This window comes from Myxocyprinus asiaticus, chromosome 14 (genome assembly GCF_019703515.2).
Source record: "Myxocyprinus asiaticus isolate MX2 ecotype Aquarium Trade chromosome 14, UBuf_Myxa_2, whole genome shotgun sequence".
Classification (NCBI taxonomy): domain Eukaryota; kingdom Metazoa; phylum Chordata; class Actinopteri; order Cypriniformes; family Catostomidae; genus Myxocyprinus; species Myxocyprinus asiaticus.
This window is the reverse complement of record NC_059357.1, coordinates 19,349,984-19,369,599: the sequence shown is the minus strand read 5'-3', so window position 1 is coordinate 19,369,599 and position 19,616 is coordinate 19,349,984. Positions and strand designations below refer to the sequence as shown.

The window sequence follows — 19,616 nt, the reverse complement described above, 5'->3', positions numbered from 1 at the left end:
CAAATGGAATTCCAAAAATAACTAGATAGGTAAAGTTTTTCAAGACAAACTTTGATGTTGGCTTGACAAAGCCTTATCTGAAAGTTTGTTTAAAAAAATTTAAGTTTGAAGGATAGATAGATAAAAAGAACAAGAAAGAAAGAAGGATTGGCAAAAAGAGAGTGAAAGAGTGAGACGGTTAAGTTGTGGGTTTGTTTGTGTTTGAATTTTTTGTCAATTTGGATTTTGAATAGTCTTGGCCTGTTTGAACATTCCATCAAAGTAAATTTATGGGATTTGGGTTTTTTTTTTAACATTCTCTGTGCAATAACCATAATTCCGATCAGTTAGAAAAGTCATAGCAACCAAAGTCAGAACAACATGAAGATCTGTGCAGAGTTTGGTGGATGTAGTTTGAAAGCTCTAGGTAGAATGAGTTACTGTCAGAAATTTTGGTCTTGGTTTAGGAATTTTGAAAACACCCTAAACTAAGTCTGTAGAATAACAGTATGTTGGCTTTGTCAAGCCTACATAATTAACATGTTCAAACTGGCCATTGGTAGTGCCACCTCAAACCAATGTTGCTATGTGAGGCTGGTTCGGATGCTCAAAACAAACAGAGCAAGTTTTGAAAACACCACAGAGCCACAGTGTTTACACTTTTCTAGGGAATTAACATACAAATGGTTTACCTATACAGTAAATGTTTCTGCTTTTTAAGCTGAAATTGCACACTTCACCTTTAAGATAGAACTAGAATTTTGTTCTCAAACAGTGACATAACATCCTGATTGCACTCTGAGTTATAGCCCAGAAATATTATACAAATGACGTTTTAAATATAGCAGCTAAAAACAAAACAAAAGTAACCCCTCTGATCTCTCCTCAGGTACTCTCCAGTAGGCATTGCATCTCTCATCTGTGGGAAGATTGCAGCCATTGGTGACCTGGAAGTGATGGCGAGGCAGCTGGGCATGTATATGGTCACAGTCATAGTCGGACTCATCATTCATGGCGGGATTATCCTACCCATCATATTCTTTGCAGTGACCCGGAAAAACCCCTTTACATTTTATTCTGGAATTTTCCAGGCTTGGATCACAGCTCTGGGAACAGCCAGCAGGTAAAGAACTTCCTTATACATGCCCTGCACTCAGCATCCTCTATGTGTTTCAAAAGATCTGGCATCTCAGATTTAAGAGGTAAAGGTCACATTTGGAATAAAAGGAATGTTATTGTTGGCTTGAATAGGGAGATAAATCTACTCTGTAATCTCTATTTCTTTCAGTTTTAGATATAGCACATCTCAACCACTTTGTCTTGTTGAAAATTATATTTTATACTGTTATGTAGAAATGATATATTAAACAGATTCTTTAATATATATATATATATATATATAGATAGATAGATAGATAGATAGATAGATAGATAGATAGATAGATAGATGAAGATGGAGGAATTTTGTATATTTAGGACATCACACAAATCATCAACATTACTTAATCTGGCAAACATGAAACCCTTCTGACTATCTCCAGAAGAATTCATCTATCTAAATGGTTGGGAAATTATGAAAAAAATATTATATTGGGGTGTTTGTGAATAAATCTGGCTCTCGGATAAATAAAGACTGAATGTTTACCCTGTCCTGTCTTTGGCAGTGTTTTGGAAAGTGTTCTTTTAGTGCCCTCTTGTTCTATCCTTTATGTGTATTTATGCTTTTATCTCCTTTTTTCTGACTGTTTCCTCATTTTCATTGGTCAGTCTGTTTTGCCACATATGTCTGGTTTTGTGGGATTACATTTTATGTGCCAAACCGTTTTCTGGAATGTTAAACCTACTGTCACTTTAGCACAGAATCAACTCTTTTTGTGCGTTTATTTTGGACTCAACTTGAGACAGGGCATTTTTTTCCTTCCTCATCAACAGATTAACAATTAGATTCCTATTTAAAATTTTATACTCAATTAAACACACTTAACCTCCTTTTCACTGGCAAATTTACTCTCTGTACTGTTTGTTATTTTCTCCCTCATGATTTCTCTCAGCATTATTCACTGTCTGTTTTTATTTTCTCAGTGCTGGGACATTACCTGTGACGTTTCGTTGTCTGGAGGAGAATCTAAAGATTGATAAGCGTGTGACGCGCTTTGTGCTACCCATAGGGGCCACTATAAATATGGATGGCACTGCACTCTATGAGGCTGTGGCAGCCATTTTCATCGCCCAGATGAACGACATTTACCTGGATGGAGGACAAATTGTCACTGTTAGGTGAGGAGCTGTGGCTCTGTGGCACTATCAAAACATGGCTTTTTTGGTTAAACTTCCAGACAAACCTAACAAAGTAGAGCTGTCAACAGGCTGAGAAACAAAATTTGAATTTTTCACTGAAATATCGCCAAAATTTAAATTATATTCAAATTGTGAAGACATTATTTCAGGTAGGGAAAAAAATCAACAATACATTTTATTTTTAAATCGACGTTGTCTCCAATGTCCACAAGAGGGAGCAACAAATCAATATAAACTTATCAGCACCGTGTTATAGCTAATGTTTCTGCAAAGAATATACTGTATCTGGCTGTTCAGAAAAGTGCGTAAAGTGATAAAGTCAAACGATTTAGTTCATAAAAGTAAAACAAGTAAAGAAACGCTTCAATAGATGGTTCTATGTTAACTTAGTGTTGCACAGTTACCTATACCAGTGCCATAGTGCTACCATGGATTCAAGCTTCATACTACCGGCAGTACTACAGTGTTTTTCATTAAATACAGTTGTATGTACATACAACAAGGGCAGTGGTGGCTTAGCAGTTAAGGCTCTGGGTTACTGACCAGAAGGTCAGGTGTTCAAGCCCCAGCACTGCCAAGATGCCACTGTTGGGCCCTTGAGCAAGACCCTTGACCCTATCTGCTCCAGTGGTGCTGTATCATAGCTGACCCTGCACTCTGACCTGTTTTGATATGTGAAAAACAAATACATTTCACTGTATATATGCAAAAAATGTATGTATAATGTGTGACCAAAATAAAGGCTTCTATTCTATTCTAATGTGTATGCAGCGAGATGCTCATAAGAGAAAGCCATGGCAAAGTCAAAGACACGACTGCCAAAGAACTCCACCTAAGGGGCAGTTCACTTCGAAAGCATCCATCTTTTTAAGTGTAAGCATGCACTAGCATCTTCGTGAAGGAAATTCAGTTTTTAAAACACATCTCGAGACAACTGCGTCTGTTTTAGCCCAAGAATGTGATTAGTCTGAAAGACCCATAAAGTCATCCTCAGTTCTTTGCACACATCCAAAATTCAAATGCTCATTTTAGCATTCGAATCTGCATTTTTATCTTAAATTCGACGAATATTCAAATTCCGAATTTTTATTTGATAGCTTTACAATGCAGGGACATAAGCTTATCCATATTTAATGACTGCAAATTTGTAGTGCTTGCCGGGTGCTTGATATTATTTCTTTTAGGTAAGAATTTTTAATTCCTTTTTAATCAATTTTATAAGATAATGCCACTTTTTGGCTCCATGTTCTCTACTACAGAGTACTTTAATTGGAAACAAGAGTTGGACATGGAGTTGGTTTTGATTTTCTGCTGTGTGTGATGTTCAAAGCGAAACCATTGAAAATAGTAAACCACAGCTGAGATTTGTGAGGAACTTGTCACACACAGTCTAGAAGTTGCGATATATGAGTCACATGCTTTACTGTATTTTACTATCCTTTTTTCATGCCATTGCAATCTGGTTATTACCATTATAATAATTACTAAACGCTATATTTTCCATCTTATTTCTCCTTTTGTCATTGCTGTCCTTCTTTTTTCTATTTGTTGCCCAACTTTCCCCTTCTTTTTATTTCTTTTTCTATTCCACCCTAGTTTCACACTGTAAAAATGTTTTGTCAGGTAACCTAAAATGTGCTTAATGTTGTAACATCAAAATTAACTAATCAAAAATAAAATTCAATATGACTGAATCGACCTGACAAAATTAAGACAGTGCATGTAGGCATTATGACCAAAACTGAACAAGTGCTTTGAAATTTGCAGATAAATCAGAAGTGTTCCATTTTAATAATTTTTTAATAATTTTGCACTTCATTCAGTAAAAACATCAAACTGATCAAATAGCCATGTGTCATATGTAGATGGAAAGCTCAAAAAGAATAGAATACAACCAGTCTATTTGTTTTACTCACAGAATATTTTACATGTAAACAGGTGTTGCTTATATGCTGCTTTTACGCTTATAACTTAAATAACAAAAGGTCACATACCACTCTTAGAGAAGGTGATTATCTTTAAAATGAGCCCACACACAATGATGTCGGATGCATAGATCATTATATAATCCACACAAAGCACAATGTGCACACAGCACATAATGTGCTATCTGGCTAAAAACACATTAGCTTTCCTGGATCAGATGACTTCATCAGAAATGATGTTGTACATTGTCCAGCGTCATGGAATGTTAATCCAGTCGTATTAGGATTCAGATTGCTGCAACCAGAGGTGGAAGTTATGCAAATATGGGCAGAGAGGATTGTTCACTCTAATTACAAGGCCACCAGGAGATGGTGTCAAATACATGACACAGACTCAGTGATAGCTTAAATGACACAGAATGGAACTGAATGAGATCTCGTTACTCATGCATGCATGCTTTGGAGAGAAAATATACCATTATTCATTTTTGTATTTGCATGTGTAATTAGTTCTTATGTACAATTGTTATGTTTTATTTGTTTGGAGAGGATTTTGGACAGCAGGATAAATAATTTTCATGAAATTTTACTGAATTTTTATAATGCTATAACTTTTGATTGCTTTGTCATATCAAGTTACAGTTGACATGACTGGGAACAAAACAAGAGCAGTTTTTCGGAGCTAACTTGTTTACTCCCTGAGATATATACTGTAATGTCAAATCAGAAAAATAAGAAAAAAAGGTAATTTTTGGCTCAATTTTTTGTGGTTTTTCAGCAGCTACTTAGACTGAGAATTTATCATAATTTATATCATTAAAAATGTTGAAACGTTTTCTTTAAAATGATACCAAACACTTGACCCTCCTTGGTTTTTTGATTTTTTGGGGGGTTTTTTTGGTCAAGTTATAAGCCTTTAATTTTGGGTATGCCAGCAAAACAGGAAGTCTTTAAAACACCCTCCACCACACCAGGTGGATTGCTCCTAGGATCCTAGAACTACACGTTTTCAATTTTTACAGTGTACACTTGATCGTGTCTGTGTCACTGCCCACCATACTGTCTCAGTATTCTTCTTTGTCTCTTTCTATAATAGGGTAATATCCCGCTTCCTCTCTTTCTCTGCAGTATGACAGCAACCTTGGCCAGTGTGGGAGCAGCCAGTATTCCCAGTGCAGGTCTGGTCACCATGTTGCTAATCCTGACTGCTGTGGGCCTTCCAACTCAAGACATCAGCCTGCTTGTTGCTGTTGATTGGCTTCTGTGAGTTCTTATTCTGTTTTTGTTGTGCAAGCTCATTTGACTATTCCGGTCCTCAAATCTGATTGGATAATCAGCATTCTAAGAGCACACTGTCAGTTGTTTGCTCAACATCATGCAACAATTGATCATGCTTTGGCTTTGTTGGAAGGATCAATATAGACAAAATAACTGAACATTTTGTGTCTAAAATGGCAAGTAACACTGTTAATGTTACTCGAAATTAACTTCTTGTTTATAGAACTGTTGTATAAAAGCAATATTACACAAGCGAGAGTAATTACCTGCCAAAATCACAGCTGGGCTAATAGTCAGTCCAACAACAGTCTTGCTTATGTGGTATTGCTTACATGTATCTTGATATGAGACTGCAGCAGTCCTGACTATTGAGATCCTGTATTCTGAGAAATATCTTCCAAACTGTCCGCATAAACATAAACTGCTTTTCTGGGCTGTTATTTCTCAGCATTTAGAGCTGTGCTTTGTGTACCTTCAGTGACAGAATGCGCACTTCCATTAATGTGGTGGGCGACTCCTTCGGGGCGGGCATTGTGGACCACTTATCACGGGCAGAGCTAGCTGTGATTGATGGGGAAATTCCCCTACCAGACGAGGAGTTCATGCCCCCTCCACCTCTCCTTACTGACAATGACTTTATAGACCCTCTCAAACCGCCCGAACTGCCCCCTCGCTCCCCACGTCCTCCCAAACTCAACCATCACGCTCCATCTCTAACCCCCTTGCAGTCTCAGTCGTACTCCATCCCGCACTCGCCCCGTTCCGTCCGCTCTCCGTCACCTCACTCAGTCCGTTCCCCCTCCCCTCGTTCTGTGTGCTCTCACTCCCCAAGGCCTTTCCGAACACACTCCCCTCGTCTTTTATGCAGGACGGAGCCTGGATACTGTGCCCTGCCAACTCACGACAACCAGGTGAGGTTTCATGTTATTGCTACCATTATAAGGGTTAATTTTAATTATTTTAAGTAGGTACGTAGATTTTAAAATTCATATTGATGATTTCCTTTATCTGACATGTTTTATATTCTATGAGATCCTCAAATGAATATGACCACACACTTGTTTTTACTGTCTGTCGGTTTTTCTGGGTTGTCTTAAAGATCCCATGAAATTGCTTGACAAGCACAGTTCTCTTTCATGTGTTGACGTATTTGCTATTGAAGCAGGAACTTTGGAAGGGACATATCAACGGGCTCTTCACTTTTGTATAAACAGACTAATTACACAGTGAATTCGGCAACAGCAGGTTGAAAGTTTTGTCTGCTGAAATCATGTTTACCTGTGTTTACCAAAAATCAAATCATATCCCCCAGTGGCCGAAACTGGAGATATTGTTGAACGTGTGCATGTGTGAGCATCCGTATGATGAGGAGGAGGGTGGGGTCAGGCCGGCAGGACATACGGCCGGCCCTGAATCGGCCTAATCAGCCAGGAGGGGGACAAAGACTAGCTGGAGGCACCAGTTCGAGAGAGAGAGAGAGTGACACACGTGGCCGCACTGCATGTGTGGTCGTCTTATGTTTTATGTTCTATGTTTTATGTTTATTTATCCCATTAAAATTTATGTTGACTGTTTTGCCAGTTCCTGCCTCCTCCTTGCCAGTCCTTTACCTCATTACAGTCCGTTTCTGGGTGAAATGTCTACATAATGCGCTATAATATGCTATCTGGCAAAAAACAGATTAGCTTTCCTGGATCAGATAACTTCATCAGAAATGATGTAGTACGTTGTCCAGCGTCATGGAATGCTAAATGTGTATTAGGATTCGGATTGCTGCAACCAGAGGTGGAAGTCATCCAAATATGGGCAGAGGCGATTGTTCTCTCTAATTACATATATGGCCACCAGGAGATGGCGCCAAGGACATGACACAGACTCATTGATGGCTCCCAACGTGTTGTGAAAAGCAAGTTGTATTTTTAGTTTTAAGTGATGTAATACAGGAATCTATATTTTATTAAATCTACCCCCTAACCCAAACCTAAACCTAACTGCAAGTGGAGTAAAAATTTAATTATAGAGCAAAAATGCAACTTTCGAATCACGCTTACCATTGTTCATGTGAAAAAGATTATTTCCAAGTTCCCTTGGGATCAGAAACCGAGTCTCTGTGATCATGGTTGAAATTATGCAAAAATGATGGGGGAAGGCTATTGGCCGTAATTCGGCAGTATGGGGCTGATTTCAGGGTACATGAACTTTCATGTCGATTTTCTTTGTGATCATGTTGGTTTAAAATAATTGCAGCCATGAAGCATGATTTGTTACTTGCTAGTCGTGGTATTAGAGGTAGAGATATTTTCATTCTTGAGAGCATTTGATTGGACAAAATCTGTGAAGTTCCACATGAGTAATCAGTATGTTTTTTCCATGTTCCTGGAAGAGAAATACTGTAAATTAAATGCATATATCTGTTAAAAGTTAATTTTGTCAATGTTTAGGAGTACACTAGCATATAGGTGGCCTCAAAGCAAGCACACATGGACTAAAAGCCACAAAGCTTACATTTTGATTTTAATGATGTTTTTGATTTGAACAGAGTGTCATAGCCATTGCTTCTCCATAGATCCTGTTACAGTATATTTAATATATAAGTCAAAACTCCCTGACACTCATAATCTTATAATCCTGCAGATTTCCACACTCCCGAGAGGCTTACGAGAGAGAGACAAAGAACGGGAAAGAGGCAGAGAAAGGGAGAGACTGCGTGAACGAGAACATGATAAAGGTAGTGAGACAGAGGAGGATGAAGAGAGAGAAAGAATGGTGGATGAGGGGAGCGATGGAGAGGATAGCGATGACACAGCGTATGACAGACGCCACACCATCCCACCTTGTGATCTGCCCTAAACAAGAACTGACGAAGCTTTATCGCATTTTCATAATACTCCTTCCGAATTTCAGTATTCACCTTTCTGAATGAAAGACTTCTTTCCAGCTAGCTGATTTGCTTTCATTTATAGTCGTATGATTTGCTTTCACAGGATTTGAGTAAAAAAAGTAGCTTTGATCGTTTATTGCACTTTTCTCTCATATAATTTATGTGGGTTACTGGGCTACAAGTTGTAACACTGGATTCTACCAGACTCAAGACTGTAAAACTGAAACGTATTTATTCGCTTAATAAAAGCAATAGCCTTGACTCATTTTAGCTTAGTTTACTTAGTTTGTGTAAATGTTCACTGCCAGTGCAACATAAACAAAGAAATTACAAGAGGCAGTTCAAGTGAGTCAAGGCAACTGGTTTCTATAAACAACTTAAAGTTTCAAATCTCATGTTGTATCATTCTTTGGATTGGGTTTTCCATGTTGGGTTTTTCTGTTGATGAGGACGTCACAAGCTATTGTGAGTAACATGAGGAAGTTACTTCTCTTAACCTACATGTTCTTTCCAGTTTGCATATCTTAAAAATGCGAGTCATATACAGTACTGTGCAAAAGTTTTAGGCACTTGTGAAAAACTAACAAAGTAAGGATTTCTTAAAAAAAAAAAAAAATGACATAAATAGTTTTCATTAATCAATTAATGTCATACAAAGTCCAGTAAACAGAAAAAGAGCTAAATTAATATTTGGTGTGAACACCTTTGCCTTCAAAACAGCACCAATTCTCCTACTTACACCTGGACACAGTTTTTCTTGGTTGTTGGTAGACAGGATGTACCAGACATCTTGGTCTCAATTACGTCTTTTCATGTAATCCCAGATTGACCCGATGTCCAGTGGGGGGCTCTGTGAGGGCCATGCCATCTGTTGCAGTGCTCCCTGTTCTTCTATTCTATTCTATTCTATTTGCAAAAGGAATATTTGGGAGTATAAAATGTATATTTCCTGCTGACACACTAAAGTAGCAGATATAAATAACCATCTTAAGACAAATGTTTTTGTGAAACATATTATTTGCCTACATATTATTATATAAGACTTTTCCACAGTACTGTATATGAAATTACCTGTAAGTACAGATTTATCAATAGACTGTTTAGATTAGTGGGTGTGATGTTTAGACAGGCTTATCACTTTAATGTTACCATGCCAAGTGCACAGACCGTACATAGTAAATTATTTTTATACAGTCTGTCTTCTCACAAGTTGTCCATTTTCATGGCATGTGGTAGTGTAAAAAACTTTTGCTTACACAGCAAAAAACTTTTGACCGGTAGTGTGTATATATATGTATATACACTACCGGTCAAAAGTTTTGAAACACTTGACTGAAATGTTTCTCATGATCTTAAAAATCTTTTGATCTGAAGGCGTTTGCTTAAATGTTTGAAATTTGTTTTGTAGACAAAAATATAATTGTGCCACCATATTAATTTATTTCATTATAAAACTAAAATTTTATTTAAAAAAAAAAAAGTTTTTGAAATGATGACTTGGACCAAATAATAAAGAAAGCAGCCAATAAGTGCCCAACATAGATGGGAACTCCTTCAATACTGTTTAAAAAGCATCCCAGGGTGATACCTCAAGAAGTTGGTTGAGAAAATGTCAAGAGTACATGTCTGCAAATTCTGGGCAAAGGATTTGATTTATTTTGGATTTTGTTTAGTCACAACATAATTCCCATAGTTTCATTTATGTTATTCCATACTTATGATGACTTTACTATTATTCTAAAATGTGAAACAAAAATATTATAATACAGAATAAGTGTGTATATATATATATATATATATATATATATATATATATATATATATATAATATATATATATATATACATATGGGGCTATAGTTTTACAGGTTTGTATCTGAGATCCAGTCTATTATAAAGCTTTCTGTGGTAGAAGAAAATCACTTATCTTAATTTGTTCCCCTGACTTTTGAGTAAGTCTTCTGCTTTTCATATTTTTTTCCACCTTCTGATAAAGACCCTAGTAATCTTATATGTGTCTCCTTTGGAGTTGCAGAAGAGATCTGAACAATTGAAAGATTATTCAGAATTTCCAAAAAGTCGACCACATGCTTAATATGATATTTCACTTTGAACTCAAACATTTCTCCTCAAACTCTTCCAAGAACAAATTGTCTGATCTATGCTATCAATAGTAATTTTATAGTTATATATACTCTATACACTCACTGAGCACTTTATTAGGAACATTATGGTCCTAATAAAGTGCCCGACGTGGTCTTCTGCTGTTGTAGCTCATCCGCATCAAGGTTCGACGTGTTATTCTGCTCTCTACAATTGTGAGTGTTTATCTGAGTTACCGTAGCCTTTCTGTCAGCTCAAACCAGTCTGGCCATTCTCTGTTGACCTCCGTGTTTCCATCCACAGAACTGCCACTCACTGGATGTTTTTTGTTTTTGGCACCATTCTGAGTAAACTAGTGTGAAAATCCCAGGAGATCAGCAGTTACAGAAATACTCAAATCAGCCCATCTGGCACCAATAGTCATGCCACGGTCGAAATCACTGAGATCACAATTCTTTCCCCATTCTGATGGCTGATATAAAAATTAAATGAAGCTCCTGACCCGTATCTGCATGATTTTATGCATTGCACTGCTGCCACATGATTGGCTGATTAGATAATTGCATGAATAAGTAGGTGTGCAGGTGTTCCTAATAAAGTGCTCAGTGAGTGTATATCTTACTGTACGTCAACATGTCTTATTAGTTTCGATTTGTATTTCTCCAAATTTTATTGGAAACTTCTAAGACCAAGTTGATATTATAACACAATTGAGATATCTGGATTGAAGTCTCTGGAGCCATAAAAGAGCAATCACTGAGCAATAAATATTTCCTTTGGTTTCTTTACAGTTTAAAAAATTACTTTGCTGTGAATATTGTTGTTATTTGCTAAGGATTATCTTTATTGTCAAGTGTTTGCAATGTTGTACGCAAAACTATTTCATTTTTAGGTTGGAGTTTGCAATGTCTTTTGTCTGACTTATGTATTTATCGCGTTATTATGGTATGATGGATTTTAATTGGGTTTTCCTTTTAATTGTGTCTCTGAAACACCTTTTGATTCCAACTTACAGTCTCTCTTTGTCCCTCTGAATTCAAATTACCACATTAGCTACTGTTTGAGGCGTATGTAATAAAATCTTAACAATTTATGTAATCATGTGAGTGGTTTTAATGTCTCTTGTTTAAGAGGTAACTACCGTATCTCTTTGCATTTGTCAGTTTTTTGAGTGGATTTTGATTCAAGGTATGTTTAAATCCTGTTATTCTAACCCTGTGTACTTTGACATTAAAGTGGGATATTTTAAGACAGTGGTGGACAAATGAAATCACTGGATGCAGAAATTTTCACTTGCACAATAATGTGACAAAGACATCAAAACACTTAATCCGCTCAAAGAAGAGAGAGGGATAGGGAAAGATGGGATAGAGCAGCAGATGGCCAGAAAGACGTCAATCCTCATTCTTCCCAGCACAACAGTGAGGCAGGAGGGAGATGATTACAAAGGACACTGACGTTATTGTGGGGACCCTAGACGTCAGAGAGATATAGAAGGAAAAGCTTAAGGGCAGTGTAAGATGTGGAATGAAAATAGGGACGAAGGGCAATTGCAGGAATAATGAGTGTCTTCAAAGGCTTGGATTCTGACTTGAACCCACCTGTGAAGGCCAATTACTGTATAGCTCAAAGTTTACTGTCATTAATAATTCACAGAGCTGTAACAATTACCGACAGACCAAACAAACTCACCTGCTCATTCCATGCATAAAAGTGTTTGTGTCTGTGTCTGTATGTGTGTTAGCAAGTGTGTCTTGTTTAGTTGGAGTGGTCATACACACCTTTACTTGTTTGTAAAAACAAAAAACTATTTTAACTTGATCTCACACTGCCCTCTATAGGTGAGGAGGTTGTAGTGCAGCGTACGCAAGCACTGTTAACCGCTTGGTGAGACTCCACAGATGAGCACTTAAATCCCATGAGCTCATTTTATGACCTCTCATCTGTTCCATATTTAAACTGCCACCTCCACTCTCATTTCCTCTCAATGTTAGGGATATAACAAACACACTTAATATTGAATAAACAGTGATCAAAGCATCACGCTGTGTAATCTGAAAAACCCAAAGTCGCGGGCCTCTTGTTCTCTGAGATCAATGGCATGACTGGCATAACTGAGCAGCGTATGAGTTTTACCATCAGTTTATCCTTGTTTGTTTCCTGAAAATAAGTTTGTTATCATTTTTCCTTTTCGTACTTGAGTGACTCATGGATTCTCTCTCTCCCTCTCTCTCATTGATACCATATAAATATGAGTTTTCAGCTACAGTACATGTGTCTTGTTTAGACAATCATATGTAGAGGTCGTAGAGACATCAATTCATGCTTAAGTCCTTGCACAGTCTGCAGCTCAGCTTCTCAGTTTGAATTAGTATTCAATATTTCTGCCTGGTTTAAGGTTTATTAGCATAGTGTAGTGCAGATATTAGCATCAGAGCAAAGTTTTTTTTCCTCTTGTTTTTGAGAGGGTTTTTCATATACATTTGGATCCTCTTATATTTGAGGGTTTATTTTTAAACCTTTGGATACTGTCCATTGTATTCAGTATTTATACCAGGTGTACATTTTTTATTACAGTGTAGTGCAGTTATTAGCACCAGAGCAAGGATTTTTTTCGTTGTTTTTTTTGGGGGGGGGGTATACCTTTGGAAGCCGTCATTTGTAATGATGCCCGCACGGTCAGCTCAGTCTATCATGCATTTAGCCTTTTTTTACATTTTTCTTGTGCTGTTTCCCCCTGTCCATTGGTGTATCTATGTTCGTGCACAGAGTGTACTTGTGCCTTTCAGCACTCAGGTCAGGGAACGGCTGCTCTACACAGGTAATGAACTCTTTTTAATGTCATTCAAACTTTAACCATTGCAATGTGCTTAATGCTGTGTTTACCCTGCTTATTGATTCTACAGTGCTTTTTCCTGCACTAAAAAGTGGTAGCTTGCAACTGTTGCCTCGAGAATATATTTTTACGTGATGTAACCCATCAAAAAATATTTTCATTGGTGCAACCTAATTTGTCAGATTAAATTATCTTTTTGAATTCAAACCAGTTATTTACATGTTATCTCATGAAGCACATTTATCAGTCACCTCACAACACATTTTTACAGTGTGTTGTCACAGATTGGTTTCTTTTACTTTTTATAACTTCAATGTTAAAATTTAGATTTTATGATCCGCATTCGTTTTAATGTGGGTATCTCTCACTTGTGCTACTTTCACCTGTCAGCACTCTTTCCTTCCAGCGCTACCTCACCAGTTTTTCAAATCTTTTCAGCTTCATGTAAAAACTTAATGTAAAACAATCAAATGGTCCAAATTAAACATTGCCTGAAATGTCACGATTTGGAATCATACCTCAAATATCCAAGTCTCTTAAACATCTTTGGATTCAAAATACATCAAATTAAGATTTGAAGTGTTTCGAAATGTTTAAAGACAAAACTGAAGCTGCATGGAGGATAACCCTTGCATGGGAACCAGTGTCAGAAATGAACTTTTCCTTTAAGGGGCAATATTTGCTATCTTGATTTGATTTTTAGAGGCATTTCTTTACATTTTAAGAGGGCCATTTTTTTTTTTTTTTGCTAACCATAAAGATATACTGTGCCATCCTTGATTTAATCAATTCATTAACAAATTAACAAACCTGAAAAATGATATTGAGAATTTATTACCTCTCTCACCCATACAATTGTAACCTAATCAAACTCATTCAGTCTAGAAAAGAGTATTAAGAATATTAATAGAATAAGAATATTAACTAGGAAGTTAATATTAAGAACTATGTCAAATTACAAATACAGAAGAAGAAAAAAAATGGGGCATTTTTGTCACTTTTGGTGTCATTTTAGCCCAGAAGACCCTTCTATATGTCTGACCCTTATGGGAACTTATGGGTACATGCAATAGTTATTTCCACAATGAACATATGTTTTAGCTCTTTTGACTTTTGTTGTTGTTTTTATGTAGTTGCTAGTCATATTTTGCGTGAAGTCCCTGTTAGGGTGATTAATGTCCCCTCTGGTAAACTTGGGCCCTGTTTAATTTTAGCTGCAGTACTTCTTTCCATTCCAAGTGTGGACTTATGTGCACTAAGAAGAATTCTTTCTATACCACATGCTATAATTTTGAGCTAATTCAATTGAAATTATTATTATTATTATTATTATTATTATTACGTGAAAACAATGTTATTTTAATCACAAACCTGAATTTAGTCTACTTGCTGCTAGTCCACTTTACTTAATTAATAGGCTCACTCTTTCATTACACACCATTACTTAATTTATTGTGGGGGGAATGAAAAGTTTCCTTATTTGAGTAAATTGAACTTATTAGGAATTACAGTGTTGCTTGGTAATGGTACTACAATAAAGTATACTGTGGAAATAGAGATGAAGTTAATGGCAATAAGTGTGTTTATGTGTCTATGTGTTTGTTTTTGTTTGTTGTAGAGAACAGAAGACATGGGCTGTTTCTTGAAATCAATGCTGATGGCTCAGTCAGGGGTTCTCCAGTACAGAACTCAAACTGTAAGCAACTGCCTACTGCTGCAAACACATTACAGAGCACACCTGTATTTTACTATATGAGTACTACAGTAGTCACTAAGTGACTATCATAATAGCTTTACTTCTCAGAATGACCTGCTATCTGCAGGGGCTTTTAAGGAAAAAAGCCTTATCTAACAGATGTGATAATAAGTTCATAGCATATTGATAATCCTCTGATATCTATATATCACTGTTGCCTAATAAATGTTAATGACAGTTTCTGTTAGGTTACTCGTGTAATTTGTAGTGATTTTTCTAAAGATGTAATTAAGGTGGCGGTGGTTGTTAATGGTTGGGGTCCAAAGGTGATTATAATTAAATGTGTAATCATGCATCTCTGGAAATATAAGTGAGGTGTGGCATTGTTTGCTGTGATGCAGGTGTGCAGGAACTGCGCTCAGTGAAAGCGGGCAAGACAGTAATCAAAGGTGTGGCTACATCGCTCTTCCTCTGCGTAAACAATGCAGGCAACCTGAGAGGACAGGTCTGAACACTCTCTCTCATTACATCATCACAAATATGTAACATACAGTAGTGTATATATCGCTATATGTGTGATACACCAACTGTTACAAACCAGTGTCTTAATGGGATAGTTCACCCAAAAATGAAAATTCTCTCATCATTCACTCACCCTCATGCCAACCCAGATGTGTATGACTTTCTTTCTTCTGCTGAACACAAATGAAGATTTTTAGAAGAATATCTCAGCTATGTAGGTCCATACAATGCAATGAATGGTGACCAGAACTTTGAAGATCCAAAATGCATATAAAGGCAGCATATTATATATAATTAATACATATTATTTCAGTGGTTAACTCCATATCCTCAGAAGCGATACGATAGGTATGGGTGTGAAACAGATCAATATTTAAGTGCTTTTTTTTTATCATAAATCTCCGCTTTCACTTTCACTTTCAAAATGTGAAAGAATATGAAAGTGGAGATTTATCGAAAAAAAGGACTTAAAACGCTTCTGAAGACAGAGTAATATGGATTACTTTTATGTTGCTTTTATGTGATTTTTGGAGCTTCAAAGGTCTGGTCACCATTCATTTGCATTGTAAGGACCAACAGAGCGGAAATATTCTTCTAAAAAATTTTGTTTGTGTTCTGCAGAAGACAGAAAGTCATACACATCTGGGGTGGCGTGAGAGCGATTAAATGATGAGAGAATTTTCATTTTTGGGTGAACTATCCCTTTAAAGAGTTTTTTGGTAATGTAATGGTACTACATTTGGCAGCTTTTGCCTATAATTATTCATTATTAATGTTACATAATTTCAGATTGTGATTAATTTTTTTAATCATTGCTCCACATATTTATAGTGTTACTGTGACTTCAGCATACACAAATTACTATTTTACATTTTCAGGGTTGAGAGGGTTACTTTTGAAATGTATTCCACTACAGATTACAGAATACAAGCTGTAAAATGTAATTTGTAACATATTCCGTTAGATTACTCAAGGTCAGTAACGTATTCTAAATACTTTGGATTACTTCTTCAGCACCGGTAGATTTTTTCACTTGTTTTGACTATAAAAACTCTGTCTGTACAATAAGACAAAATACATGTTAAAAATACATTCTCTGAAAAACCTAAATATCTTGTGCAGTGTTGTTTCTAAAACAAGATAAATAAAATTGATCTTGTTTTAAGGATTTTTAGATATTTTTACAGGAAAACAATACAAAAATTATTATCAAGAATTAGATTTTTGCCCTAATATCAAAGGTCTTACTAGAAAAAAGAAATTATGATCCAACATAAATTTTCTTGATAAAAAAATATGATCGTGCCTGGTAACATGTGCATGTAAAATGACTAGAAATAGCATTTTATCTTAGTGTAAAACTGACAATTTACACAAGGTTTATTTCTATTTCTTCTGCTCCAAACTTACTTCAAGTGTACTTCTCTGTCTGCTCGTATGAATGTAACCCATCATAAGAAAGTGTTTCACCGCTGTTCAAATGCACTTTGGATCGCATCATTTATATGTATAAATGTTTTCCATCTGAAAGAACTAAATATGAAATGAAACAAATGACAATAAAATGCAAAGTAATCTCTTCAGTAATCAAAATACTTTTTGAATGTAACTGTATTCTAAATACCAATGATTTAAATTGTAACTGTAGTGGAATACAGTTAATTATATTTTGTATTTTAAATACGTAATCCCATTACATGTATTCTGTTACTCCCCAACCCTGTACATTTTACAAACTAATCTTACAGACCAAATACAGTGGCCATTTTAGCTTGATTAACTTGTTAGAGAGTAGAGAGAAGTGTAAACATCTAATAGTCTATAAACTAACATTCACCAGTACAATTTGTATTGTAAATGAAAAACTACAGATACCATAAAACTGACATCGTATGTTTTCAAAATTTCACGCTTTCAAGGTTCCAGGCAATTTGCACTGTATAACCTCTTCAAACAAACAATAAATAGCTCTTCCTAATAAAGACATGCTCTATTGTATAACACACAACACTGGAAAAAAATAAATAAATAAATAAATATATATATATATATATATATATATATATATATATATATATATATATAAATATATATACAGTTTTTCATGATTTGTTAACACTGAAAGTTTTATAAAATAAAAAACATTTTTATTATTCTGTAACACTTTAAAATAAGGTTGTATTAGTTAACATAAGTTAATGCAATAGTTAACATGAACTAACAGTGAACAGTTCTTCTACTGCATTTATTAATCTTGGTTTTTGTTAATTTCTACATACAGTATACTGATATTTTATTTCAATTAAAAGTTTTATGTTAACATTAGTTAATGCAATAACTATAACTAACATGAACACACAATGAACAAGTATTTTGATAAATGAAGCAAGATTAATAAATGCTGTAAAAAAATAAAAAAGAATAATTGTTCATGGTTAGTTCATGTTATCTAATGCATTAACTAATGTTAAAGAATAGGACCTTATTGTAAAGTGTTGCCTACTGTATTATTCCTTTTTTCTATTTCGTAGTCTTAAAAGAAGTAATGAAATGCATCTCCATGGGTGTTTTGATAATTTTTTTATATTATATTTTTATTTATGAAATGTGAAATTGCTCGGACAGGGTTTGCAGCACCACTTAAACCACTTAGGGCGTTCTCACACTAGGCCTGATTGCTTTGTACCGTGCCCAAGCATGATTGTTCCCCCTCCCCACTCCCCCACTGGCCTGCACTCACATTGCACTTAACGTTCCGGGCCTGAGCATGCTTATGTCATTACGATGTGACTTTGTTTTGAAGAAAACAGGAAGAAAAGCGCTCTCGCACAGCACAATGGAGTCCATCGTTCTAACGTTACTTACTTTATGGCTTATTTGGAGTCGTTTGGGGTGCGGTGACACATGGCCCTCTCACATGCTTAATTGTAGACAGCATCGTACCATGGTACGGAGCAATCACACTAGTCAAATGAACTGGACTTTGGGGGTCAAATGTGCTCGGGCACGGTACAGATCGCCTAGTGTGCATACACCCTTAAAAACCACATAAAATCTGGTCTCAAGATACAAACAATGCACTACAGTTATTTAGCCATTATATTAACACTAATAAGCAGATATTATTCAAATCACTTGTATACATATAGTGAATGAGCCTAATATAATATGCACTGAAGACACATTTGATACTGAGTTGTCTTTTCTCTTCTAGCGGGATTACACTGAAGAGGACTGCACCTTTCAGGAACTGCTCCTGGCAGATGGATATTCTCTTTTCCTTTCTCCACACAATGGACTTCCTGTGTCACTCCTCTCAAAGCAGTTGGGACAGAGACATAGCACCCCATTTTCTCGGTTCCTCCCTATTATGAATACTCAGTTTATAGTGTCCAGGAGTGGAGTGGAGAGCCAGATACACGAGGTGAAACAGTATATTCAAGACATAAACTTGGACTCTGATGACCCACTTGGAATGGGACATCAGTCACACATACAGACTGTTTTCAGCCCTAGTCTGCATACTGAGAAATGAGGACTGGAGAACATTAGTTATGGAGACACACTTTACAACATCACTGGATAGCAAGATTGACAAACTATTGTTACTGTGTTTTTTGTTTCCTGAGAATGTATTTATTTGAACATATTTATTTATTTACTATTGTCTTAAGATTATTTAATGTAATTATTGCTCGGAAAAATTAAATGACGGATATCTGCAGGTGAAGATTCCACCTTCATACTTTTGTTGGAAGTTTATTTTGTTATTTTTTCTCATTGTTTACTAGGGTCACTTCAGGGTGATTTTTGAGTGATGAACATTTTTTATAAATAAAAGTACACAAATATGTCTCACAGTTACATTTCATAGAGCGCCATCACATCAGATATTCCATATTACCATCAAAAGCATGCACACACCCACACATTCAACCCATTTGAATACACACAAGCACACACAGACAAACACACATATATCTCATTCACAGTATTTGAACAGTTTTACTTAAAGGAATAGTTTACCCAAAAATGAAATTTCTTTCATTATTCACTTACCCTGATGCCATCCCAGATGTGTATGACTGTCTTTCTTCAG

General features: G+C 36.0%; 2 protein-coding genes across 3 annotated transcripts in view; both read left to right on the top strand.

The window, feature by feature from the left end:
• The window catches only part of LOC127451497 (excitatory amino acid transporter 2-like), a 41,809-nt gene extending 31,685 nt beyond the window's left edge, over positions 1-10,124 (top strand). For both annotated transcript variants that reach the window (XM_051716245.1, XM_051716244.1), the window contains exons 7-11: positions 869-1,102; positions 2,062-2,256; positions 5,331-5,465; positions 5,959-6,391; positions 8,115-10,124. In XM_051716245.1, the coding sequence (XP_051572205.1) occupies positions 869-1,102; positions 2,062-2,256; positions 5,331-5,465; positions 5,959-6,391; positions 8,115-8,330 (1,213 nt within the window). In that variant the 3' untranslated portion in view covers positions 8,331-10,124. The remainder of the gene's footprint in view (positions 1-868; positions 1,103-2,061; positions 2,257-5,330; positions 5,466-5,958; positions 6,392-8,114) is intronic.
• Positions 10,125-14,837: 4,713 nt separating this feature from the next.
• LOC127451628 (fibroblast growth factor 19-like) lies at positions 14,838-19,601 on the top strand. Its single transcript, XM_051716450.1, has 3 exons — positions 14,838-14,995; positions 15,397-15,500; positions 18,732-19,601. The coding sequence occupies exons 1-3, from the start codon at positions 14,893-14,895 to the stop codon at positions 19,050-19,052; spliced, it is 528 nt and encodes a 175-aa protein (XP_051572410.1). The 5' UTR covers positions 14,838-14,892; the 3' UTR covers positions 19,053-19,601.
• Positions 19,602-19,616: the final 15 nt, after the last annotated feature.